Source organism: Crocodylus siamensis, chromosome 1 (genome assembly GCF_052110815.1).
Source record: "Crocodylus siamensis isolate JL-2025a chromosome 1, ASM5211081v1, whole genome shotgun sequence".
Lineage (NCBI taxonomy): Eukaryota > Metazoa > Chordata > Crocodylia > Crocodylidae > Crocodylus > Crocodylus siamensis.
In genome coordinates this window covers 363472055-363499835 of record NC_143395.1, presented here as the reverse complement: position 1 = coordinate 363499835, position 27781 = coordinate 363472055, and the positions used below count along the sequence as shown (strand labels likewise).

Below are 27781 nucleotides of genomic sequence, written 5' to 3'. Positions count from 1 at the left end.
ATAAATGCTTGTTAAACTAGGTTGAGATCAAGTGAGAGGCACTAGAATTATTACTCAACCACTTTCTCCATGTTACTGAAACACCACCACCACAATCATTCTTGTGATTTTTTTTCTTTTGATAAATAGTTGAGGAAGTGAAATTACATTGAGAAGCACTGTTAATTGCTCCTGTGAATAACAGTTTTGATCTGCTGCTGCTATGAGCCTCTAGGAAATAACCTGTTAAATATCTGGCCAAAGTAATGCAGCATAAGCCCACAAGATGCTTTAAAATGGCACTTACAACCGTCAAAAAATGGTGTGTTCTAAATTTGGAGCAAGTTCTAAGGACTATCATTAATAATTCAGAAGGGGTCAGAGCTGACTTCATGTGCAACTTAGTTTGGTAAACTGATTTTTTTAAGCAGTGGTTTTCAAACTGTTCTGTAGAACCCTGGGGTTTTGCAATAGGTAATTAGGGGGTCTGCAGAGATTGAGGGTAATGACAGAGGGGACTGGCAGCTTCATAGCCCGTGGAGCCAGGGGTAAGTGTTGCAGGGCAGAAAAATGATATGAAAGAGTTCTGTAAAGTTTGAAAACCACTGTTTTAAAGCTTATTGTGATCTTACCTCTTAATATATTGCCAGTGTCATTTTGTGTGCCGTTAGTACTAACCTTGTAAGACATCAAATGAAAACAAAAGATTTCCACAGAGAACAAATTAGTCTAAAAGGCAATTCCCAGAATCTTCTGATCGGGCTTGAAACAATGTTTTTACACTGAGAAGAAAACAATATATTCTTCTGGACAGAAATGCATTGCGGAACAAGAAAATCCCAAATGATGTTGCCATACTGACAGTCTTATATACATCCTTACATTCTCAGAGCCAAAGGTAACTGTGTTTCCTTCAATACCTATTATTTGTGAGAGGCATGCATCAGCAAGAAAAACTGACCTGATTAGCACACGTCCCATCTGTAACTGGCATGCAAAGAAAGGCTCCCCAATGTGTTTATACTGGGAAGTGGATGACACCACCTTCCTTGGGGATCTACCACCTTTTATTGTATTCAGTTCAGGTAGTTATTTGGGACCTTTATCATCATCTTTCAATGCCTTGTGGTGAAGACACACAAAATCATAAATGGTTTCCCTGAAACGTCCTTAGCCTCCTTAACTGTTCCGTCCAACACAGAAGATTCACCAGTTGCATGTTGGTCCCATACTTATCTTATTTTCTCATTATATTTCAATACCTATCTTGAAAATTCTTGTCATCTTTCCTTACTTTATACCTTACCTGCAACAGTATACATTTCTTTCTTTTAGTTTCACTCTGGTCTGAACTTCCAAATTCAAATCAGATTCACATCTTAAACAGCGCAGGTCACAAAAGGAGGATACCACTGTTAAATACCACTGTAATTTGTTTTTAATGAATGCATAAAAAAATTCTTTAGAGCTCCATAACACAAAGATAAGCATTTTAAACCCAGGATTATGCATTGTCCATGTTCACTTAAACCAATCTGTTACATACGTTTTAGAAGCTGTTATGTACATTTTAGGAGCTGGTTACCAGAAACGATACTCAGTAATTATTCCAGGGATTTTTTTTCCCCCATGAACTAAATGCTGGTCTTTAAAATGAAATTCTGAATATCACCCAGTAGCATTTCAACAAAAAATGCTTTTCAGCTTGCCCAAATTGTAGAGGACAGCTCATCTCTTCACACAAAAGCTTACTGAGCTTATAATTTACTGAGATACTGTTTATTTTAATGAGTGTGCTAGGAGATGATCTGGCATTAGTAGGAGGAGATTAATTTGTGTATTAATACAACTCAAAAGTTCACTCAATTTACACACAATAATGAAAAGCTTAATTTAAACTCAACATTTCCACTTTTTCCCCTGCTTGAGTTTATATCATGTACTTCATCAAATCCAGAATGAGAGGCTTCAGAAAAAAACAGATTAATCAGATCAAAGAAAATGATTTGCCAAATTTACATCAAGGCTTCAGTAATTAGAAATGTGTATCCCGTACATCAAGGACTGACTGAAGCAATACACAGTCCTTGAAATGCTGCATTTGTGCTGTAGCCCAAGGTCCATCACTTTTCATAACCACCCTCCACTTCTCTAACTTAAGACTCAAATTCAAATGCAACTCCCACAACAAGTCAATCACAATGTATCCATTGACCTCAGTGAGAGACTGACTTCAGCACTGACACTTCATGGCTAAGGGCCTCATTCATGTCAGCAGTTCTATTGTCCCGTGACTGGGAACTACTCCATTTCAACAAAATTCATCCCTCAGGTGTAACATGACATTAGATACTGAAGTCTCCATTTCCTAACTGCACCCCAAGAAGCATTTTCTCTGGGCCACAGAGAACTCTGGTCAAGTGACACTACATTTTTCTCTTGGCTTTTGGTTCTAAGTCACACTAAAAGTTAAGAATATATTACTTCCCTAATGTTACATTTTGAAATGAGCAATTTAGTAGCTGCTGTAGGAACTATTCCCTAACATTAGAAGAGGTGATGTTTCCAGGCATGAAAGGAAACTGAGAAGTTCAAAAGACTATATCCTTACTAAAAGGTACTGTGCTGTGAGAAAAATTGAGAGCCACTGACACAAAGCTTTTGTTCAAACTCTCCTCAAAAATCTTAAAAGCCTTAATTCAAAACCAACCTATGCTAAAAGACATTTTTGCAGAGAAGACCAAATTGTTTCTCTATAATTGTTTCCAAAACAACTTCATTTTAAAAATAGTCAAAGAGTGTGCACATAAACATTAACTTTTTGCATTAAAAAAATAAGAATTTCCAGTGTATTTTAGATACATGCTCAAAGTCTATGAATTAATTCAATATACTAATAACTAAAACCATGGCAGCATATGGTGTGTTGGGTTGATATGTTAAAGTAAATAAATCTGGATCTAGCACATCACTGAAGCTCTTTATGAACAATGGCATGAGCCATACTATAGCTAACATATGATATGAGGATGCACATTACCTCCAAAGGAGTCATTAAAATCTATTATATCAAACTGTGTACATAGGCAGGGATACCCTTTGTTCCTTTCAATGCTTCCTTAAAAGGACAATATTTAAGTTCATATATTCTACTTTAAAATACAATAAAAAGGAGTTAATATTGATAGTACAGGTTTGCACTTTTGCTTCCACTTTTATACCATAAAAAGTAATAAACAGTAACAGAACATCTTTGAAAATATGAATGTGCTGGGCTGGATTTTCAGATTTAACTGCAAAATTCTTTCTGCTGAAAAAGTATGATTCTGTTCTAAAAGACAACTGCAATGGCATCATTATGCTTCTTGCTTATTATGTTTTGATTGCCAAATCACATTTCTTCAGTTATAAATAAATATGAATTTTCTGACTGAGAAGTCCTGCAAGTTCAACCCAGGTTCAGAACTGAATTGGGTTTTCACACATCACTATTAACAAAAAAGGATTTACAGACCAAATTAGGCCTTGTTTTACACTTGTGTAATCCCAAAGAAAGCTATTAGACTCGCACGTCAGATCCTACCTTGAACGTTGCTTTGAAACCAAGAAAAAAATATAACAATCTTTAAAATGTATTACATACAATATTTAAAGAATTATATATATATACATAAACACATGTACACACGGACTCCATTTTCAGAAAAGCACTACCTTGTTGTAAGGTGAAAGCTGCCGTATAGTTAATACTTTCCAGCAGGAGCTCCGGTAGGCTCCCAATTCAGGACTCAGAGTCTGGATTCAAAGTCTCCTGAAATCAACAGGAACATTTCTAGGGACTTCCATGGGCTTTGACTTAGGACCCATGAGCAGGTCTTAGAGAGCAGCAGGAGAGAGCAGAAAAAAAAATCAACACAATTGTGAAGTCAGTTGTGTTGCCTCTCACATGCACACACACACACCAGCTACTTTCAACTACACCACTGATATTTTCAAGTGGCCTAGCACATTTAAAAAACAGAACTTAATTAACAGCAGGTATGTAATACATACAAACTCCTCTTTATCTATTTATTTTGGCTTAAGTGTCTTTCCTACATGAAGTATTTACAGGTAGGGAAAAGCAGCTCTCAGATCCATATTCTTTGTAAGCATTAAGATATTTATTTTGCATACAAATAGAAAAAGATATTTACAGAAAAGGTACTTAAGATACTGAAGAAATACTTAAAGTTTAATATACTTCACCTCAACTTCATGTCTTTTGCATTATAGAAACATATTGCTTTTGCTATGTTCAAATTTGGTGTTTAACTCCCTGGATTTCTTGATAAGAGCCTTCTTCTGAGCTTCATCAAATCGACTGACTTGGAGGTCCTGATCTCGATCAAATGGCCTTCTCTCTTGAGGCTTGTTCTTATCTTCTGTGGCTTTGCTCTTTAATTTTTTGTGATGCATATCCATGAGAGATTCTGGTCTCTTTGAGTCCTGAAAAAGAACAGGGAGCAACAGGAAAGAGTGAATACTGAAGAATGTTGGTGAAATATAGTGTACATAAGGATACAATAGCCAAGAGCTACAAAGGTTGTGAGGGATTTCCAAAGGACAAAAATTTAAGTAACTGGAGTACACATAAAAAAAATGAAATTCAGCATAGACAAGTGGGGCATGCCCACACATGCAGGCATGTGCGTTTGCAGCTCTAATAAAAGCGGCACAAATTTGAGCAGGGGAATTTTGCCTCGGTGCACGTGCTCGGACATGCACTTTGGTGTGGGGCAAGTTGTGCTACTTGAGGCCAAATAACCCTGCCCAGCTCCTCCTGGATCTGCAGCCAGGGGGAGCTAGAGCCTGGGACCAGCACCTGTGCTGGCTGAGAGTTCCCTGCATCCTCTACTTACTGCAGCAGTCTGGCAGTGGCAGTTGTTGCCTGGCTATGACCTGCTGCCACCTGCGATAGCATGTGGCCCCAAGGATGCATGCCTGCCAGACCTGAATGTGGACTGCATGGCTGCAGTGGACGGTGGCTGCACAGTTGGCCTTTGTGTGGCACTACCGCCACGTGTGATGCTGCCCTGCCATCTGGATAGCTAATCGCCCAGATGTTCTCAGCGTGGTGGCCTGCTTTGAATCATCAAAGCATGCCCTCCTGGCCACCTGAGGTCAGCCACCTCCTGCTGGGTCCCAGGTGCCAGCTCTGAGGAGGCTCCTCTGCCTGGGTCCTGCCACTTGTCTCACTAGCAGAAATTCTGGTGTTCCCCATTTAAAAACTGCAAAATCTCTGATAAGAAAATCCTGAAGTCACTCTTTAAAATACCCCCAAATGCATATTCTTCCACAATTAAAACAAAAGACAACTCTATACATGGCCCACTTTTTTTTTTTGGGGGGGGGGGGCAGTCTGATACCTGGATATCCAGATATCAAACTTTGAGCCCACACTGAAAATATGTAGCATGGGAAACATTTTTTTGGTCCCAGCATAAATCTTACCATGTCTCAAACTGCTTTGAGATGCGGCAAGAGGCACATGCAGGCTCATCTGTACCCGTGTAGAGTAATTCTGATGACAAAGGAGTTTAAATCTAGCTGCATTTACCAATGAGTTTTAAAATCAGTTTTTAGATTAAATATCTAGGTGTCATTGTAAGGAGATAACTAAATAGTCATGACAAAAAAAGAGCTTTGTAAAAACAAGTACAAAGAAGTTCAGTTCCAATTCAAGAAATGCATAAACATGAGGTCAACTAAGTGTGTATTAGTCTGCTGAAGTTGACATGTCTGTTTACTTGCACAAAATTAAGAACATGCTGAAACACTGTTGAATCAGGGAATTATGTAGTGTTTGTTGAAGACCCCAATTCCATTGTCACAGAAACCATTTGCAAAATTTCTACTGGCTTTAACAAGAGTAGGTCTGATCCCAAACTAGGTATGCTGCATTCCCCTTTACAAAGGCAAAATGTGTACATCTCTCTGTGGTGGCCCAGTTCCTTGCACTCCCAGCTCCTGGCAAAATAGTGTAGAGGCCAGGCACAAACTGGTCCTCTATTTGTAAACACATCTGCATATATCTCTTTTGTGTTTTTCTAAGAATATCAATAGGAAAACAGGATATTTCTTTAAAAGTTCATTTTTCCTCATTGATTCTTATTTCCTACCTGCAGTCACAATCTTCCACTCGTGCCATCAGAAATGGTTGCTGTGGCAATCAAAGTATAGGCCAGATTCATTCCAGATTTAACTCCCCCAATTTCAAGAGAGTTACAATAGAAGATAAATGTGGTACTATCACCACAAACATTAAGAAACAATTTTCTTTGTTACAGGTTACAGGGGTGGGCAGATGAGAATAGGATGGGATTCAACACCGACAAGTGCAAAGTGATGCACCTGGGGAGGAACAACCGGCACCATACCTACAGGTTGGGGAATCCCTTCTCATCACTACAGAGGCAGAAAAGGACCTTGGAGTCATCACTGATGCCAAGATGAACATGGGCCAGCAGTGTGGGGATGAAGTCAGGAAGGCCAACCGTACCTTGTCATGCATCCATAGATGCATCTCAAGCAGGTCCAAGGAGGTAATCCTCCACCTCTATGCGACACTGGTCAGGCCACAGTTGGAGTACTGCATCCAGTTCTGGGCGCCACACTTCAAGAGGGATGTGGACAACATGGAGAGGGTCCAGAGGAGGGCCACTTGCATGATCGGGGGCAGCAGGGCAGGCCCTACGAGGACAGGCTATGGGACCTGAACCTGTTCAGCCTCCAAAAGAGAAGGCTGAGGGGAGATCTACTTGCCTGTTACAAACTAGTCAGAGGGGACCAGCAGGCACTGGGGAAGTCCAGGAGTGACCAGGAATAACTGTCACAAGCTGGCAGAGGGTAGATTTAGGCTAGATATCAGAAGGCGCTACTCCATGGTCAGGGCAGCTAGGATCTGGAACCAACTTCGAAGAGAAGTGGTGCTGGGTCCTACCCTGGGGGTGTTTAAGAGGAGGTTAGATATACACCTTGCTGGGGTCGTTTGACCCCAGTACTCTTTCCTGCCATGGCACGGGGTCGGACTCGATGAGCTGCTCAGGTCCTTTCCAACCCTAGAAACTGTGAAACTATGAATGACAATATGGATGACAACATTCTTGGTGGAAATCAAAGGGGAAAAAAGGATAGAAAAACAACATAAGAATCGTTCTCCAAGCAAAATGTTCTTCAAAATTTTTTAAGAGACGTCAGCTAACTTTAAAAAGAGTAAATGTGCACGTAGTATGGAAAGAACATTAAATGCAATTTTATATATAAAAGCAATTCTAAATCCATAGCTGAACTAAAAGTAAGAAATACAGAAAACTGGAAGTTAACAGCTCTGGATTTTAAACTCTGCAAAATCAAAACAGATATCATCTAATGAACTGCAAATACATTTTTTGAAGTGCCAGATAAAATTAAAATCTTGTCATCTAAGCCAAGCGGTGTTTCCCAAATCAATTCTTTTCTCTTAGGATACTTTACTGTCTTCTGCAAGATTTCAGGCCAGTATTCAGGGGAGAATAGAAAACAGAAGCCTTAAGGCAAATAAAACTCTACACGTTGAAACCAGGGTGGGTGGCCAAGGGCGGCATACAACTGTGAAGCCGATACAGACGTCAGACTTGTAATGACCAGTCTTTGATTAAGAAAACTGCAAATGCTTCTGAAGTAATAGAATATTTTACCAGAAAATGTTACCAGAAAAGTAGATATAGTACTGATTTATTTAGCACACTGAGTATCCTTTCTGCTTGTTTATATTTTTACCTTATAATTAAACCCTTGTAATGGTTCCCTCCCACCCTTGCCATTTTTTCTAGACATTCCTGTAATTTGGTGAAGAATGTCATCGTTTGAACTGAAGCTCTCTATTCTCAATGACAGAAGAAGTTCTGACTTAGGACTAAAATACAAAAGGAAAATTCTCTCACACTTTCTCTGTCTCTGTCTCTCCAGCAGCAGTTTAAGACCCAATACTATTCCTGCTGACTGCCTTAAATGCCAGCCAGTTTGGGCCTTAAAAGAGAGGAATATCATGGTATCACCATGGAAACCAACAGCGCTCAGATGAGAAACAGAAAGAGTGACGAATTAAAGGAAACATGGGAAAAGCAATTTGCTTTTACACTCACATTATATGAAGATACTTGCTCAGCCAGTCTCTTGTCCCTCTTCGAAAATACAATTTCTTCATCACCCTTACTGGTTGACTTCTTTGCCTCATGCGTTTCCTGATGAATGGAAGCAGATTGCAAGCATTAGTAAGCAGTACACTTCAAGCAACAAAGAAGTCTATATTTAAATGTAAAGGGAGCAAGCCAAGATGAAGCTTTTGTATCTCTGCCCATCAGGCATTTTTGTCCTGCTTGATTAAAAAAAAAAAAAAGAAAGCACACAAGCCTCAATCTAATTTGATGTTCATTAAACTGGTACAGAATTGACTTCACTTGTTGTTGGTGAGATAAGAAAGAATTTTTACTCAAAATGGTTATTCTCTAACCTTCAGGTCTGTGTGTGTGAACTGTGCGTGTGAGGTAAGTAATGAGAAAACTTCCTTTAGGCTTTCCTGAATGGCTGAGGCAATCTTCAGTTTATTTTCTCAGTCTTCTCAAGTACTAACAACATATATCATCTGCATGTCTATACAAATGATTAAATACTCACTTTGGCTTTCCTCTCTCTGTCAGCTGGAGTATCTGTCCAAATTGATCTATCTCCTGATTTGTCATCAGCTCTTCTCTTGAAAGTTCTTGGACCCAATCCAAATTTTTTCAATTCTGGTGGAAGCTCTGTCATCCAAGATTCCCTTGTAACTCGCTTGGACCCATCCTTTAAAGAAAAAAAACCAAGGAAAAAAAATATTGGAACCAACCCACCATTCTGTAGAAATTATGAATCTTTCTGGTTACCATCTCTTCTTAAAACCAACAAGAAAAGTACAACTGGAGAAGATTCAAAGAACTGCTAACAGACCAGGAAAATACCATAGTCAGCAAAATTATGTACAAGACTTACATCATCTGTACAAGTAAGCTTTTCTTTCATTCTCTGAGCTCTGTATTCAAACTCTCTAGCGACATCAGATTCCACTGGTCCTTTGGCAGGCATCGGACCTATGAGATCATCGTCCTCTTCACTATCTGTTGCCTTCTAAAAATAAAATATGAAACATATCCATCAAACATAGGAATAGAATAGCTCCATAAAATGTAAGTTATTTGATCTAGTAGTTCAGATAGTCTATTCAGTAACTCAATAGCTTGTTTTACTTCATGCTGAGAAAAGACAGAGGGGCTAGAGTATGTGCATATGGCAAACATACACCCGAAAGTTGTGCTAAAGCTTCTAGAAACATTGACCAACATTTTTAAGCAGCCATGTTGTTTTAGTTCTGTAACTCCCACTGCCTTTCATAGAAATCACACGTCTAATACTTATACTTCTGAATGCATCACCCCTTGTGGTTTCCCGGACCCGAAGATGGGAACTTTGTGCCCAAAAGCTCGTTTAACAGCTCTCTTGATTATATACACTGTATTTATCTGAATACAAGACAATCCCCTGATAATTAGATTCTATCCATGGAAAATGTATAAGTATGTTATAATTTTCCATGTACAGAGTTTGATTATTGGAGGATATAGTCTTAAAATTTGTCTTCATCATAACTGCAGCATGGGGAAAAATATGGCTGGGGGAAAAGCATCCCCCCCAGCTTTATTCCCCCCAAAACCTCTGCCCCCCGTTAGCCTTGGGCCACTACCCCACTCCATCCCCCTTCCTTCATCCTCAGGCCCCGTCCCCTCCTTCGCCCCCCCACAAACCTCCTCCTGCTTACCTTTGCTCTGGCACTAGCAGGCTCTGTCCCCACTCCAGCCCTGGGGCACAGTGCATGGCCCCAGCCTGCTCCTTGAGCAGTGTTGCAGAGCTGACAACACTGCTACAGGGCTGGGCTGGGGCTGTGCTCCATACCCTAGGTTGGAGCAGGCATGGAGCCTGCTGGCACAGAGTAAAGTTAAGGGAAGGGAGGGATAGTGGAAGCAGAAGCTACAGCAAGGGAAGAGGAAAAGGGAGGAGGGCAGGGGCCCAAGGCTGTGAGGGGGCAGAAGCAGCATGGACGCAGACAGGGTGGGCAAGCGGGGGCTTGAGCTTGCCATAGGGAGAAGCAAAGGGTGTGGACACAGTAGGGATACAGGCAGTAGCTGCAGCTGGAATCACAGCCTGCCACCACCACCTCATACTCAATTGTAAAACAAGGGGCTAGTCCCCTGTGTTAAAATGGGGGAAAAAATTGTCTTGGAATAAAGTAAATATAGTAGTTTGTCCAATAAAAAGATATTGCCCCTTGTGGTTAAGAGTATTCTTGCCAGAGAGAGATTAATAAATATTGTATCATGTGTAGAATTCCTATCAGCAGGGTGATATCATTATCTCTTAATATTCTGCTCAGACCCCTGTAGCTCACCAGCCATTAAGATTAGAAACAATTCAAGGGTACATATACAACTGTAATATTATAAGCATCCGGTATCTTTATTCATTACATGTAAACTTATCCCTGTAAGCATGTATGGCGTTTTATGGATAATATTGTACACAATAAATGCAAACTCTAAAGATTTTAGAATTTGACCCAAACTTAGAACTGTGGGGATGCCGTGGAGGATGATGGCAGACAAAGGGAGGGGCAGAATGAACAAAGAAATGCGCAGAACATGCTTATGGATTGGCTTCACTGGTACTGCTGTGTTAGTACTAATATTTCTTTTGTTTTAGTATTATTAGTATTTCGTATTAGTATTTCTTTTAAATTACCTGCCAACATTTCTTATTGTACAAGGCATCATACTGTTTGAAGGATTGGATATGTCAGCTTTGAGAGGATGCTAGAAGGAGTAAAGGATAAAGGGTTCCAGGTTACCTGGGAGAAGGCATAGAGGTCCTCCTGGGTTACAGACCCAAGTACCTGAGTGAGGGAGGCAAGAATTGGCAAGCCCAGATTCTGAGCAAGAGACTGGTAGCCAACTAAGAACAAGATTTATGAAGGATCATAGAATGCAGAGAGCTAAGTAGCTAACTAAATGAAGATAAGGACCTTGAGACTGATGTGTAAGTGGACATGGGGCTTATGAAGTAGGAAGATGTAAGCAATTTGGGGTAGTTTTGGTTTTGCTGTGTTGAGGTAAGGGACATTCAAATGGTGATTGCGACACTGGCAGATGCAAGACTGAATAGACTGGCCAAATAGCCATAACAACACTGTGTAAAACAGAGGCTATTAGAACTGATGAGGTCACAGAGAGAGGAGTCATCAAGGAGATAACCCTGGTAGAAAATGCCATTTAAGGGGAGCAGGACAAGGTAGGAACACTGGAAAAGCAGCCAAAGAGGTAGTATAATTGAGCATAAGAGGTAGTATAATTAAATATAAGAGACATAGTATAATTATAAAAGCTAAGGAGAAGGAAGGATGGCAAAGAATTGAAAAGGATGGTGTGACTGACTGTACCAAACAAAACCAAAGGTCTGGAGGACAAATTTGATTATCCATTTATGACCATAACAAGCTAGGTGCATAATGGCATTTCCTCTTGTCATTTTACTCAAAGCTTTCAGATTCATATCTTGACTATTGAAAAATATGCTATTTGCAATACTGCTTTAACTTATTATTTCAAACACAAAAAGGATGTTTTTGGGGTGGGGTGGGGTTGGTGGCTGGAGGATGGTTAATAAAGAAAATGGAATGCTTTCATAATAAAATATCTTGAACCAGTTCACATCATAAGATGCAGGAAATGTCATTGAAGAAGTCTGCCTCATTTCCTCTCTAAATGCAACTCATTCCAGTACCTCCTGACCACCCCCCACTAGATGCAATTAAACAAAACATAAAAAATTCCTAAGTACAGGATTTAGACAAATCAGTACACTTAATTTACACTGCATAGTCTATACAGTACAAACTGCTCTGAAGATAATAAGATATATTATTGCCAAATATGAAGAGTAAAAAAAAAAAAAAAAGTTAAACTTAAATGAGTTATTTCAAAGCAGAAAATTTATGATCTTCACAACCTGGCAATAAAAGGATCATGAAAAGCAGCAACAGATTTAAAAAACCCCAAACTTTTAGTTTGTTAGCTAGAAAGATCACCTAAATAAATTAGATTTCCACATAACATCTGACACCTAATTTACCTATTTGGCAATGGAGGACTTTTTTGTTTGGGAAATGTATAAATAGCCTGATTTTAACATCTATGCCATGAGAGATTTGTCATTGTGATAAATCGCTTAATCATTATTTGTAGTTATAACATGATGAGCATCTTAAAATGTCAGACTATCACTCTTCATTATAAATTATGACAATGCTCACTGTAGGAGGTGGTAGAATGATACCTACCCAAATATTACTGCTAAAAAAACAAAACCAAAATCCAAATCCAAAAACAAAAACAAAACACCACATACTAAGTCCCAGAGCAGAACTACCCTTCTGCCAGGTTATACTAGTTGGTAGTATTTTGGAGCCTTACACTGAAAATTTCACACACACACTCTCCCTCTCTCTCCCCCTCAGGAATAACTGGTGCAAACAAATACCAACATTTAAATGGGAGTATCATTTTGTTTTACTGGTATACCCCTAGCAATGTTTTTTCATGCATCATACCAGGGCACCCTCCTTAGTAGTGCATACGCTGCTGTGTAGTTTGCATCCCTGCTGGGTAACAGGCAGCACAAACAGGGCAGTCACAGGAGAGAGACAGCAAGAAAGGAGAGACAAAAATACAATCATGAAAATCAAGACTTTCAAAATATTCTTCTCTTTAATTTCAAAGTAAAGAGAAGAAAAAGCAACCAAGGCAATGGGGAAAGGGCAGAGGGAAAGACTACTTTCCACTCTAAAGCATGCCAGTTCTTTTCGAGATAACTATAAGGAAACTGTGAAGTATATCTGGCCTTTTCTGTTTCTTTATGATGGATAAAAACAACAGGAGATGCATATCAATTTTTCAGTTATTTTTTAAAGACAGAATTCAGGTCACAACTATCCTGAAGGCTATGGTGACTGAAGAACCAAGTGACACTGACAAGATAAAAGACGAGAGCAAATGAGAGGACATGAAAGCTTTTGAGAGATTGTTTACAACTCTAGACCAGTGGCTCCCAACTTTGGGGAGTGACCCAAATCAGGGTCGTGGGGGGTCTGCCCCTACCACCTGCACAGTCCACACAGCTCTCACCACTGTTGTCCCCTGCAATCCCGGCCCAGCCCAGGCTCTGTTAGCACTGCTGGGAATAAGCGAGTTGGTTGCAGAGGTTGCAGCAAAAAAAAGCGTCAGAGCCACTGCTCTAGGCTTTTCTCTTAATACACATTTAGCTCCAGTGCCCAATGAGCACCATGGGAAAACAATGTTTTTGTTAAAGACTTATAAGCCCTGCATCTTCAGTGACAGTGGGAAAGCTTGCCCTAACTATACTCTAATGTCTATTTTAATAGGTTGCATCACCTCCGTGAATCTACTAAAAAAATCTCTTGAGTATAGCATCACACCATTTCCACTGCAGGAAAGCATATTTTCCTGGAAGATGATGTTCAGTTTGGTAAGCAACCCCAGACTGCTGCCTCTGTTTATGGCCAGCACTGGTGTTGGTCACTGGGTGGCTGGCAGCTTCCCTTGTCCCTCATTATTCCAGAGTTGTTGACAACTGTTGCTCTGAGGCTCCTAGAGATGTAGTTTAGATGCTATCAAACCACAGCAAGGAAGTATCATTTTCAATCCTTCCTATCCTAAATACAGGAAAACATCCCGAGTTGCACAGAAGGGAAGCCAATACCATTTTGCTTGGGTTTTGCTTACATTTTGGGGCCTCAAAAAAGAAGGGGTATATGAATTTGACAGCAATAACCTCTGATAGTGAGTTATTACTAGCCAAAGAAAGAAAGGAAAATGTCAGGGGAAGTCTGACCATAATTAAACAGGCCCAGATGTTCTGGGTCAGCCTTTTTGAAGAAGCAGATTTCTGATCCTTCATATTGCAGAAGTTAAAAATGAGCGAGACACTTTCTAAACACAGAGCCAGACAATCTCCATTCTGAAAAATGAATGTTGGATCAGATTATTAGTTTGTCAAGATGTGTCAGATGTACATGGGGTATGAATACAAAATGGGTCTACCACTTTTCAGTTTTCACAAACCTGGGAGCTGAATTGTGATGGAACAGAAGGTCCTACGGGACAGCTGTTATCAGAGTCTTGTGAAGGTTTCCTAAACCCAGGTGGCAATGCAGGACCTATAACAGGCCTCAAAGAGAGGGAAAAAAATAATGTTTTTAAACTAAGAAAATAAAATGATGCATCAGCACGAAAAATACACCAACACTAATAACTTTCTAATGTCAGCAAAAGGAAACAACATACAACTAGGTCAAGAGGCTCAAACCAGTAGAGATGAGGCACATTATGCAAGTTTTGGCTGATGTTTTGGCTGTTTTCTATCCATATAAAAAAGGGGCATACACACACACCCCACCTATCCATTTCCATATTCCAGGAAGACTGATGCATGAAGGTGAGATGCATAGAAATGTGTGCATTGGGGGGGGAGCACTAAGAAGGGAGTAGTCAGCAGTATTTCCTTCCACCCAGAGCTACCTTCATGGGAGTACTGAAGCCTGGGGAGAAAGTCAAATGAACCCTTTACTTTCTGCAGATGTAATGAGAGGGGAATGAGAAGGAGCTCTTCATTCTGTGAGGTTTGCAGGTCCCCAGGAGTACACAAGCAGACCAGCCCTCCTCAGTATTTGCTAATGAGCCCAGTAGCATGTTAGACTGTATTGCAGAGGAAGAAACAAATAGAGAAAAACAGGCCATAGCAAATTTGTTGCTGTCAGGCCCACTAGCATGCCCATTCACTCTCCTCTGCTGAAGAGACTCTCAAAAATGATGAGAAAAGCTAAAAAAAAAAACAAACAAGAAAAACCCAGAGAATGCTCAAGACACATTTTTAAAGGGAATGCCAGTAGAAACCTGAACCGTTTAAAATACTGTCAATTTGATGCGTCCTACTAAATCTCTATTTAATCCATTCCTTTTTATTTACCCTTATGATTCTCAGTCCAAGTTTTTGTGCAATTAAACATAACACATTTAATTACACTAATTTTGCTCTTTTATTAAATCCAGTATAATCTAATAAGTAAAGCCTTGCAGAAGGGAAGCTACTGCTAGGATTTGAAAGAACACCCTTCAGACATATGTTAGTCACAGGGTTAAACCTGGTGGCTGAAGGTAGACACAGACAAGAGCTATGTGTGCCAGGGCACCTATCACTGAGGATCTGGGGCAATCTTAAGTGACAAGCCCAGGCTACTGGAATACTTGTGTCATAAATGAGTAAGGTATTTTCCTGCTGGCATATCCAGTCTATCCTGGACACTACCTCCATCTTTCATTTCAGCTTTTAGCTTAGTTTGCTAAATTTGAAACTCCACTTCCACCTAGCTGCTAGAAGAGAGAAGCAACTTCTTCCTCCCCGCCCCTTTTTGCCTATTAAAGCCTTATCTACATGGGAACGGTTTTCAGTGCAACTTAAAAGGATTAATTTAAATTGATATGGATAAGTAGTTCTCAATGTTTTTAGATTCAATGCACCCTCCATAACTTTTCTGAATTTAGTGGCATTTAATAATTAATTTCACTCATTTTTTGACAACAGAAAAACAACACAGCAATTCTTCTGTTTCAAAGAACCCAGAAAGACCACAACAGGTCAGAATGTTTTTAACGCTATGGATTCCTATTTGAAATCTCCAAGTTTATCCTGTGAATCATGTAGGTATTTGTACACCTAACAGTGCTAGAAGTATTGCACAGCACCCTAGCCGAGAATCACTGATATAGATATTGACGTATTGATTTAATTTGGTATAAAAATGCCTTTCTTAGTTTAGCTCGGAGCAAATTTTAAATTTATTCCCCTCTATTCAGCACTAGTGAGGCCACATTTGGAGTCCTGTGTCCCCATTACAAAAATGATGTGGATAAATAGGAGGAAGTCCAGAGGAGGGCAACAAAAATGGTTAGGAGGCTGGGGCATATGCTATATAAAGAAAAAATGAGGGAACTGGGCTTATTTAGTCTGGAGAAGAAAAGACAGAGAGGAGAGCAGCCTTCAACTACCTGAAGTGTGGTTCCAAAGATGATGGAGCTAGACTGTTCTCAGTGGTGGCAGATGACTGAACAAGATGCAATGGTCTCAAGTTGCTGTAAGGGAAGTTTAGGCTAGAAATTAGGGAAAACTCTCTGACTAGGAGGGTAGAAAACACTGGAACAGGTTACCTAGAGTGGTGGTGGAATCTCCACCCTTCAAGGTTTTTAAGACCCAGGTAGACAAAGCCTTAGCTGGGATGATCTAGTTGAAGATGGCCCTGCTTGGATGAAGGGGCTGAACTATATCTCCTGAGGTCCCCTCCAACCCTAATTTTCTATAATTCTATCAAGTCAAACCGCGAACTAAAAACACAATTCCCCCTCACAAAAAAACTCTAACACTGAAATAAGTGTCCACATGCCAGTGGTTGTATCTGTGTAACTTACAGATATAACCCACGAAACTTTTCCCAGCAAAGTGCAGGGATCAGCTCTCAAATCCTCTGTTCTTCTCCTAACTTCTGAGTTGCTCCAAGAAAGGGGAAGAAAAAGGGTTTCTAATACTCTATGCCTTCCACAGTCTCTAAATTTCTTCCCTGTGAATCTCTCTGTTGCTGCTCAGGGCTTACCTCAGGAGCTTGAAGCTGACATGATTCTTGGCATTTTCCTGACTATTAAAGTCTCTCTGAGGACCAAAGTGAATCTAAACAAAACCTTGTTAAATAGGCCCTGCTGCTGTCTGGTAAAGCCTGGAGAACATTCCACATACTCTTGACAGACAACAGTGCACCTGTCTAGAATGGTAGAAAATTTCAGATACAAAAGGGCAGGAAACCAGTTTTTAAATGAAAGATCATTTCCTACAAATATGATGCAATTAAAACCCCGGATCTGCCTGCAAAAGTCTTATGAGCTGCATGCAGGCATTCATTTCTAGCAGTGGAAATTTTTGAGAAATTTCCACTGCTGGAAATTGTTGCAGGAGACGGAACAATATAGGTGTTCAACTGCCCCCTCTCCCTTGCCTTCCCCAGACTAGGGACTGGTCTGGGGAACATGTGGGGAGCAGAGGCCACCCCATTCTTTCCAGTTTTATAGGTCTGGAGTAGGCCCTGGTGGGGTGGGGTGCAGTAATAGGGGACAAAGACCCCAACCTGTTGTCCAGACCAGGCAATCCCTGGCCTGGGGAAGAGGCAAAGCACATTGCCTGTTGCTCCTTTCAGAGCGGACCCTTCCAGAGCAGTCCCACATGAAGAGCGGGGGACTGGAGTAGCAGGTCGAAGCCCCTGGCCACTTCTCACACCAGGGACTCCAGCATGAGAAGCAGGTAGGGGTCTTGCAGCACTGCCCACTGCACTCAGACTGAGCAGCAGAGAAAACTCCCCACTCATTCTTCACACAGGCGACTCCAGTCTTAGGAGAGGGTGGCCGTATCTTACCTACCCTGGTTTCCAGCCCCCAGGAATTAAATTCTGTCCCTTAAATTCTGCATTTAAAGCCCTGGGGACCAGGAACCAGGCCAGGGAAGCTTCCCTTGTTCTGGTCCCCAGGGCACTGCAATCCCTTGCTCTGCTGCACAGCTAGGCAGCAGAGGATAAGGGGAAGCCAAAGAGAGCTGGTAAAGCAGTTCCCCACCCTTCTGCCTCTTCCTGAGCCAGTTCAGGATGGGAGCCACAGGGCAAAGCTTCCAACCTATTTTCCCCTGGTTTGGGAAAGAGTCAAAGGAGCAACTGTTGCTGCTCCCCTCCCCTCCTGGACTAGACCATAAGGGGATGGGTCAGCATTTTTTTTTTTTTTTTGAGAGAACATCTGAAAATTTAGATTTAGAAAATTAAGATCTTCTCCTGGAAGAGGCATTTTTCACCTGGGAGAAATTCAGTGAATGTTTGTATGGCTTCTCAAACTTGTATGTAGCCCTAGTGTCCACTGGATTTTTCAGGCCTCGGCTGATGTTACAGTGGAAAAATACACTCTTTCCCTGTCTTATATTATTAATGCTTACCTCCTTCAAAGTGCATAGATTTGGGGGTAAAATAGCTCATATTTTTTCTTAAGCACAATGTGAATATTTAACCTAGTTTTTACAGCATTTCTGGAAAGTAATTACCTGTTGGACACTTCAGAAAATTCTTTATAGCTACACAAATACTTAAAAATTAGATTTTTTAACAAGCTGCATATTGTCATATCTGCTGTTCTCATTAAAGAATTTATGTTTTGAGAAGTTTGGTAGAGACAGGTTTGAGAAACAAAGATGCTCTAAATCAGCAAATACATGAGAGCGCATAAGCAATATATTCTTGATACCTGTACTTTGAAATAAAGATGCCAGCATTCATTTCAATAATCATGGGCTTGGCTGTCAGTTTGCAATCTGCTATCAGCTGACCCTGCATGGGCAAGGAGGGTATAGCTGTATGCCTACGGACTAGCCCAGGGTGGTAACTACAAATGGGAGTGTAAAAGGCTGATATCGCTGATATGGTAAAATAACCATCTGGAGTGTCCCTACTTTGTGCAGGCTGCTTTGTAAGAAGTGAGAAGCAGCATACATCTGCACAAGTGGGCTAGTTAGCTTGGAGGTGGGCTAATTAGTACCGCTAAGTGACAACGCTAATGAGCCAAGCTGAAATGCCATGTGAGGCAGCTACCCTATCTCTGGTTTAAGGGACAACCCAGCTAGATCAGCACAATGTGTTATGTTGGAGGCTACTACTGTTGGGATAGTGATTCTATCACAGGCATACCCAAAAATTCTCCCTAGTACTCTACTGGTGACTGATTAAACAACAGTGGGTCTATCTTCAATATACCAGTGTAATTAGACTGTTACGTGCATTTAGGGGTGGAAGAAAGATAAGCCCCCTCATTACCCTTCCTACCCTGTCCTGCACTTGCATGAGTTGAATAGCTCTGTAAATCCTGCTTTCTCAATGTATACTGAATGTGGTGGTATGACATACTGCTGCAGGGAAGGAAGTCAGTGCACAGGATGAGGCAGAGTCTTGTCCTGTATATTCAGTTAATACAAGTTAGCTTTAACTGTGCTTGCTTTAACTTGAAAAATCAGAAGTAAACAAGTAAACAGAAGTAAAACCTCTGTGGAAAAAACCAGCAGACTTAAGTTGTATGCATCTTTTAGTGATCTTGTTCACCTTTAAATGATTCCCTTCTCCTTGCTGTGATCCTAATCCTGATAAAGCTCTCAAGATCCATTGTTGTAATCTTATGCTTGTCTATTTATATAGCTAAAGATTTTTTGTACATATAATCTTTCCTTTTTCAGATATTTATTACTGTGATACTATTCAAGGAGCCAAACATGCTAGATCCTGTACAAATAAAAATGACTTTGACAAACTAAATCTGGGAGGAGGGCCAGTAGTGTAACTAGGTGTGGATAAGTGGGGCTTCAGCTCTGGGTGCTGATTTAGAGGGGGCACCAGAATGGCTGCTCCCACTGAACTCAGCCCATACCGTGGCAGTGGTAGCCTATTTATGGGGATGCAAGACTCTTGGTCACTCAGTACCTCCCAACCTTCCTGCCAACAGTGCCAAAATTCCTAGTTACTCCTGTGGAAAGGGCAACAGATCTATAGGTTATCTAAATGATGGTTTTATAAAACCCAAAAAGAGTTTAGAAAATTATAAATAAAACCCACTTTCCTCTGATTGCTACCCAACCCACCTACAGAGGCTTGCCTGATTTATCTGAGATCACAGCAGAAAGGCTTTTTGAACAAAAATTCAGGAGGCAAGAAGGTAGTGGCCTTTCTAAAGGAAATAAGTGCTGACATGCTGTCTGTTATATTGACCTAATTGCACAGATAAGCCATTGTTGTCACTCAACTATTTATCTTACTTCTTTTAAACTGCACACGTGAAGACAACTTTACTGCGTTATAGATTTAAATCCAGATAAGAAAATATCTTATGTCTTAACACCTAGGAATTTTCACTATTCAACTCAACACATATTCAATTACAGAACTTATTGCAGCTGATAAAGCAATACCCAGAACTGTTTAGCAAAATATGGGCTCATCTTCCTAGAAATGACAGGTATACATTGGCTCATTTTATCTACTGATTCTTATTGCACCTAGGGAAGAAAACAGAAAAGATGAAAAAAATGCAAATCTACAAGACCAATGAAAGTTACAGTGGAATCTATGAATGTCATCTTAAAAGTAGCGACTGAGTACAGAATAGCGTTTTGTATTATGCTATTAAGTGTAGAAATCGATGCAAGAAGTACAGGGCTGTCAGATACAGTCCACAAATCCTGAATACAAAATTAAGAACTAGCTTTCTTCAACAAGTATTTTGTAATCGTGTGTGCCTGAATGGGCTTTGTTTTTGACAAAGAGGCTAAAAACAATGTATTTTAACAAATACATTTAACCCTGTTTACATGTTGGTATGGAAAAAAATCAGTCATCACAATGCACCAACAGAATAACTAGTCCAGTAACAGATCCAGGTGGTCTTCTGTACCTGAAGAGTTCACTGCAATGTGGGCTTGAAAAGACCACTATGATATTAGACAATAAGCATAAACAAACCCATAAATATACAGCAATTAATATTTTGAACGCACACTCTTTTCAAAATTAATCTGAGATGAAAGAAATTTGAAATTCAAAATATGATCATACAGTTGTCATATTTTCCTTTTCTTTCCAACTTTCCATAGGGTACTAGGGGACTCTTGTACTTCATTTCAAAGGAACACTGCTGTTGTTCTGAACAATGGGAAGGAAGGAGTCCAATCACATAACTCTCAGGTGTACAGCTGAAATGTTCAGTAATAGAGCCACAAAATATTTTATCTAAAATAATTATGTTTTAAGGAGAGGAGCCAGAATATTATTCCACTTTAATTACCTCTCTGGAGAATCATCCTCTTTTTTAAATCCAGGAGGAAGAACAGGTCCAAAAAAGCCATCACTGTCATCTTTCTGCACTCTCTTTGGTTTTCTGCAAATACAGTGATTTAGCTTAATAATTACCGTGAAATAGATGGCAATTATCTACATTTTAAAAGGCAAAAAACAACATAAAATGATTTCAGAAAGTCTTGTGTACTAAATATCTTGCTGTTCCTATGGAAACAGAGCATAAGGATCTGAAATACTATGGAGCAATTAAAAATTTGCTAGCAGGAGCCATACTCTTAAACTACTCTGACTTCTAAAAAACAAACCAAACAACATCAGTATTACTGGTGGAAAGAAAAAGACCACTAGTAACATGCTGAAATGCCATTTTATGTGCACATTTCTTCCCATATTTTTGCTATCAAGCTACACATTTTGACTTGTACTTTTCCAAATCAAATTTGACCAGGACTAAAAGAATGATGAATAAAGCATGGGGGGGGGAAAAACATGAATAATGTTTGTTTCAATGCTCATTGAGAGTGAAGAGTATAGCATCCTCTAAGGCTCTGACCCTGTAAAAAGAATTATGTACACTCAGCTTTGCATATTTTAATATTCTCATTTAACTACATTATGTGCTGTTGCCTGAGAGCTGCTAAACAATTCTTTTTCATTATTTAAGTCAAATAATTAAACAAATCTTGCTCATACCCAGGAATCTTTCCACTGACTACAGCAGGAATCATTAAGATAGGCGTATTAAAATTCCCTAAGCTAAACAGTTAAGAGTCTAAAAAGGGTCAAGTTCTCCCTGATGATTATGATCACCTTAAACATTGAGAATATGCCCACAGATGGCATTACAACTGTAGACTGCACCCTCGTACTGCTCTAACTGACTTCAATCTGAGCTGCACCAGGTCCCAAGTACATACTGGGCATTGAAGACTAATTGTTCTTGTCATTACTAAGGTAATTTTTTTTTTTTTTTAGAGATGCACTGATCTATCGGTCCGATACTGGATCGGTACCAATATAAAAAAAATTGATTGCATCAGAAACTGGCCTGATGTAACCGATAGTTTGGCTGATAAATGCCTGTGCATGTGTGTAGCTGTTGCACAGCATGCAGGCAGCAAGGAGCACAACCCAGCAGCTTGGAGAGCTGTGTGCAGCTGGTAAGTCTCTCGTGGGGGAAAGAGGAGGGGGGACAGAAGAGACATGGGGTGGGGGATGAAAGATCAACACCCCCAGCTGTGAGGGAGGAAGTGGAGCAGGGGCTGGGGCAGGTGCTGCCCAGCTGGGGCAGGGCGGGGTGTGGGACATAGCTGTGGCTCTTCTGGGAGCGCAGGTAGCGGGTGGCGGGGTTGTGGTGCTGTGGCTCCCACTACTGCACACACCCCAGGAGGGCACTGGGGTGGGGGGTGGGGGATGAGACGGCATGTGCCCCTGGATCTGTGCAGGGTGCAGGCAAGGTGGGCTGCAGCTGCTGGCTAAGGTGGGGGCTACACAGGGCTCTTCCTGGCACGTGCGTCTGGTGGGGTGTTGGACTGGGGCTGTGCTCTGGGCAGGCTGTGGTGCCAGTGCTGGGAGGCAGAGCAGGACTATGGTGAAATGTGGGGTGGCTGCAGCCCCCCTGTAGCCCTCCTCCCAGAGCTGCCACAACCTGCCCTGAGCACAGCCTGGCCCCGCCTCCTGCTAAGAAGAGCCCTGCACAGCTCTGGCCTCAGCCCACAGCTGCAGCCCATCCTGCCCACGCCTCGCACAGATTTGGGGTCACATGCCCCCACCTACCCTCCTTGGGTACAAGCAGCAGCGGGAGCCTCCCTCTACCCCATGCGCCCCAGATGAGCTGTGGCTCTGTCCCACGCCCTCCCCCAGCCTGTGCCCCACTCCCTCCCTCACTGCAGGGGCCTTGATCTGCCCTCCCTCCATGCCCCTCCCCCCCTCCTTCCAACACAACAGACTTACCAGCTGCATGCAGCGGTATCAGAAATCGGATCAGTATTGGCCAATATGCCTCCTTAAAAATGGGCTATTGGTACTGGATCTCAAAATCTCTATTGGTGCACCTCTTGTAATTTTCCCCATGCATGCACCGAAAACTTAGTTTTGATCTAGTATCTGAATGTTCTTGTATTTTGGCACCATGGTCCTGTTCCAAAAACAAGTGCAGTATACCCCACTGTTACACACACACACATAAAGCTAACGTTTTCAAATCTGAATGCCTGAAGAAGTGCCTCAATTTTCTAACATGCTAAACACCTCTAGCTATAAGTGATATCAGTACGAATTGTGGGTGTTCAGCATTTCTGAAGACTGGGTGACTTTTGTCTAAATGTCAAAATAGTGATTGCGAACACAGGGTTACAAGGGACCAGCTGGGTCAGTGTCTAGTTCCCTGCAATCACAGGTAGCCATGTTATGTCCAAGAGGATCCAAAGGATTATTCACTTTGGGCCCCTCCTGCACATGATCCCTGACAAGCACCATCTAGCCGCTGTGACAAAAATCAGGATTTTAATATAAAGCCCCCAAGAGACTATGGGATTTAGGAGCCTAACTTCAGATATGCAAATGTGAACATTCTGGCATAATTCTTTAGTTTCACATTTACATTCCTAGTCCCCGGGCTTCTTAATAAACATGTATATTAGAAGACAGCTCTCTCAGAATTCCAGCCCATTCAAGTGGGAAAAAAATATGAAAGACGTCTCATTGCTAGCAAAGACGGAGTCTACCCAAACCCATAATTTAGTATTTCCGTGAATAAACCCTTCATAGCTGCTCTGATAGTAGCCATACAACTTATCTTCTGTGAATTTTTTGAATGCTGACAAGAACTAAAGTACTCTGGAAGATGAATTCACTGAATACTAATTTTCAGATTTCTAATAATGGACCTAGCATGCATGTCTCCAGTGTATTTCAGCAAATGAAAAATGTACTCTAAATGTTAAGTGACTTCACAACATAAATTCCAGATCCAAGTGCAATAAACTTATGCATAGCTCAAGCAGACAACCAAGAGAAGTGATGACTGCCAGGAAATTTTATCTTGAGGCTGACTTCTATTTCACTTAGTTGAATAATTTAGTCCTTTTTCCCAGATTCTGCACCTGTGCTATTCCACCAGTTCATCCTATTGAGCAGTCCAGTTTCTGCTTAGTCTGACCACATACATTTGTGAATGATAAACAAACAGACTGACTTGGGTGCTGGATCGGTGTCTGGCTCTTCAGAATCTCTATCCGTCTCCCTCAGCAAAAGAAGAAACTCTGGGTCTTCATCACTGTTAGACGTTTCTGAGCTGCAGCTGCTTTTGTAGCCTGGAGGCAATGCAGGTCCTGCAACTAAACAGCAAGAATTATTGTGGTTATTTTATTAAACACTTCAGATGATGTGCATTAATCTTGTTATCCTCAAAACACACATGTGGTTGGATTGCACTCTAGTCACAAAGTCTTTTTTCTATACTACAAGTAAAAGGAAATGTTTAAACAACAAAGAAATAAAAACACATGGTATATCAGTAATTAAATAGCATTCATCCTGCTGCTACAATGTAGTGACTAACTTCAGCAGAAAAACTGAGAAAAAAAGAAAGGGTAAGTACATTGCTTATCTTCTGGCACTAGAGAGCAAAAACCATAGCATTTGTCTGACAGCAATACTGCTATTTTATGCTGTATAAATGTTAAAGCAGTATTTGCAACCAAGATGTAAAAGCACTTGAGACTTTGACCACAGAAGAGTAACATTATTTGTCTATGTGCAAATCAGGAGTTCACAAGTTAATGCAATATACCAGGGGACCAAGACCTGGCCTGCACAACCACACTGCCTGACCCACAGTGCTGCCTGCTGTATGCCCTGGCTGAGGCTGGGGCATGTGGTATGCAGAACCCATCTGGCACATGCTGAACAAGGCTGGTCTGGGATGCATGTTGAAGCAGGCTTGCATGCTGGATCTGCGGCCACTCTGGAGCGGGGCCACAGATGGGCCCCCGTGCTGGGATCCAGGATGCACAGCTGGTCCGGTATGGGCATCATATGCAGACCATGAACTGGACTGGTGCTGTGCACCATATGTAATATCAGTCTTGGGCATGTGCTATAAGCGGCACCTACACCAGAGAAGCCCTTCACACTGGATCTGGGGCTGGTCTAGATCAGGATCACAGACCAGCCCCACAGGCCAGATCCAGTGTGCAGGCTGGTCCAATGTGGGTACTACATGCAGCACATACCCCAGACCAGTGCTGTATCTAGTGTGTGCCCCAGACTGGTCCCAAATGTGGTGTGCCATGTGTAGAGCTGGCATATACTGCATAAAGCATGCAGGGCAAAAGCTGGCGTGCATGCTACAAACACCACATTGCTAGCAAAGCTATCACATTGTGGCTGGTCCAGGGCACATGCTGCTTGCAGAGTTAGATCAGCCCTGTGGGCTGAATCCAACACAAGGCCAGTCTGTGGGCCTGGTCCAGCCTGCAGACCTGCCCTGTACCCCTCATCTGGCTAGCAGGGCTAGATGGGTTTGACACCCCTGCAACATACTTTCCACTCTGCTTTGGTTAAGGTCCTGATACGGCAAATGATGCAAGTCCAGGCGTAAATAGTTTTCTGACAAAAGATGGGTTTAAACATATGCTTTAGGTGTTTTGTTGAATTACGGTCTAAAATAAAAGTTGATATCACAAGACTCCTCCTTTTTTCTAATTAAAAAATAAATCAAATCTCACACGTCCATAGTGTCTTTTAAATTTCAAGCTCTGATTCTATTGCTGGCAGGAAGGGGAAGTTATTTGATTGGAAAGAGGTACAGCGAACTTTTACCACAGCAGCAGAATTAGAAGAAAAGATCAGATGTAATGAAAGAATATAAATGAAGGCTAAGGGGCAATTACATCCACAGTTAAGGAGTGGTGACCTTTTCAACTATGCAAAATAAACTAGCTACATCTAGAAATTCGATTTTTAGTAGACAGGACTTAGATGGGAATGAAGAATATTAAAGGGAGCATGAGACAACTCATATTATTTTCACATAATTTAACACATAAAACAAGACCATACAATCTGAAAAGCACCTGATGGTCTGCCATTAATTTCAGCTTCCTGCAGAGAAGAGAAAGAAATGACAAACAGATCCATGAATCCCCTTCAGTATCAGGCAATTTATGTTCAGGCTGACAAAAGGAGAGAGAAAACATATGAAAGAACTTAGTCTGGAACAAGAGAGGAAAGGGGCCAAGGATCAATATGTAATGTATGAACTGCTGTCATACATGCCAAGGTTGTCCAACTGGTGGCCTCCAGGTCACATTTGGCCCTAGAGGGGTTAACTTGTGGCCCCCAGGAAATGCTCCCTGCGCTGCTCCAGCTGGAGTTTCCAGGCTCCCCTTCTACTGCCCAGTGGGCAGAGTGGGGAGGTAGTACGGTATGGTTCACATAAGCCTGTGCCCAGGTGGCTGAAGGGAAACTGGGGGTGTTCATGGCACAGCAGGATGGGGCCCTGCTTTACAATGCAGCATATGGAATGCAGCAGGGAGTGCCTGCTGCACAGTGCTACATATATAGTGGGGAGGGTGGCCATCCAGGGGGGGTGGTGGTGGTGGTGGAGGAGGACATCCCTAGGCCACTCAGAAGCCAAACAGCCCTGATACATGCTATCAACTTTGATCAGCTTAAAAGAATGGATGGACCACTTTTGACTTTTATATACATATATATATATGTAAAAATCTCAATCACTCTCTCTACATATATCCAGGTTCTGTCCTTGTTGATAAACCCATGTGGGTGTCAATAGGACAACGCATGATCAATTTTCTGCTTTTTCAGTTTGCTTAAGAAAAAATAAAGGAACTTGTTCATTGAAAAACTGTAGCTATTTATTTTGCTGATCCAGTTGCTCAGAAGTTAGCAAATGCAAGAATTATATTTCCTGTGAAACCTTATTCCTGACATCTTCTTACCTTTGAATGCTTGACTTCACAACCCCAGTGCTCTTTTGATACTATTTGTCAAATATAAGCAGGAGTAGAAAAGAAGAAATATGGCATATTAAACATTTTCTGTCCTATCTTCTTAAAAATGGATTTGTAATGCTACAAATTGTGTATATGAAGTGGCAATTCTATTTCACAGGGACAGTGACATTAAGATTACTATCTTAATTTTCGTAATTCATAGGATCAAGTCAACCCTTTCGATGGAATGCAATATTGGGTACAATTCTGTACGGCATTTCCCTCCTAACAAACATGAATGCTAAGAGAAGTGTCTAGAAATGAAAATGTCCCTGAAGAAAAGCAAGAGACAAGTTCAAGCATGCATAAGACCACACAGCAAGTGAAAGAACACATAAGGGAATACTTGTTTAGATCAGGTTAAAGGAAAGAGAAATCCAGCACCAGCTCAGACAGCAGCCAGAATATATAAAGCACCATGCCAAGGGCATCCTTAAATAGTGTTTATACTACAGCTTTTAGGCCTCATCTGTAACAGAGCTGCCAAATATCACACATCACAAATAGAACTCAGGCCCACGGGTGCTCTGTTGTCCATCTCAACTGGATCATTGTGTCTTACCTATATCTAATTTTGCCCCGGTTTAACTGAAAGTGTGTTTTTAAACTAATTTAAACTGAAAACCTGCATAGAGACACTTGACTTTGCTTAAAAATGTCTTAAATCAAGGCTGGCATCCTTTAT

The 27781-nt window shown here is 41.2% G+C and overlaps 1 protein-coding gene across 3 annotated transcripts in view; it reads right to left on the bottom strand.

Moving 5' to 3' along the window:
• Positions 1–1369: 1369 nt before the first annotated feature.
• GPALPP1 (GPALPP motifs containing 1) overlaps positions 1370–27781 on the bottom strand; it is a 30212-nt gene continuing 3800 nt past the window's right edge. The window contains exons 2-9 of one of the 3 annotated variants that reach the window (XM_090025493.1): positions 24273–24414; positions 21063–21155; positions 14223–14328; positions 9028–9162; positions 8677–8841; positions 8145–8243; positions 4228–4467; positions 1376–3854 (exon numbers count right to left, since the gene is read on the bottom strand). In XM_090025493.1, coding sequence (XP_089881619.1) covers positions 4249–4467; positions 8145–8243; positions 8677–8841; positions 9028–9162; positions 14223–14328; positions 21063–21155; positions 24273–24414 — 959 coding nt within the window. In that variant the 3' untranslated portion in view covers positions 1376–3854; positions 4228–4248. Of the gene's footprint in view, positions 4468–8144; positions 8244–8676; positions 8842–9027; positions 9163–14222; positions 14329–21062; positions 21156–24272; positions 24415–27781 lie in introns of all 3 variants that reach the window. The other 2 variants (XM_090025501.1, XM_090025484.1) reach the window with 2 other exon arrangements.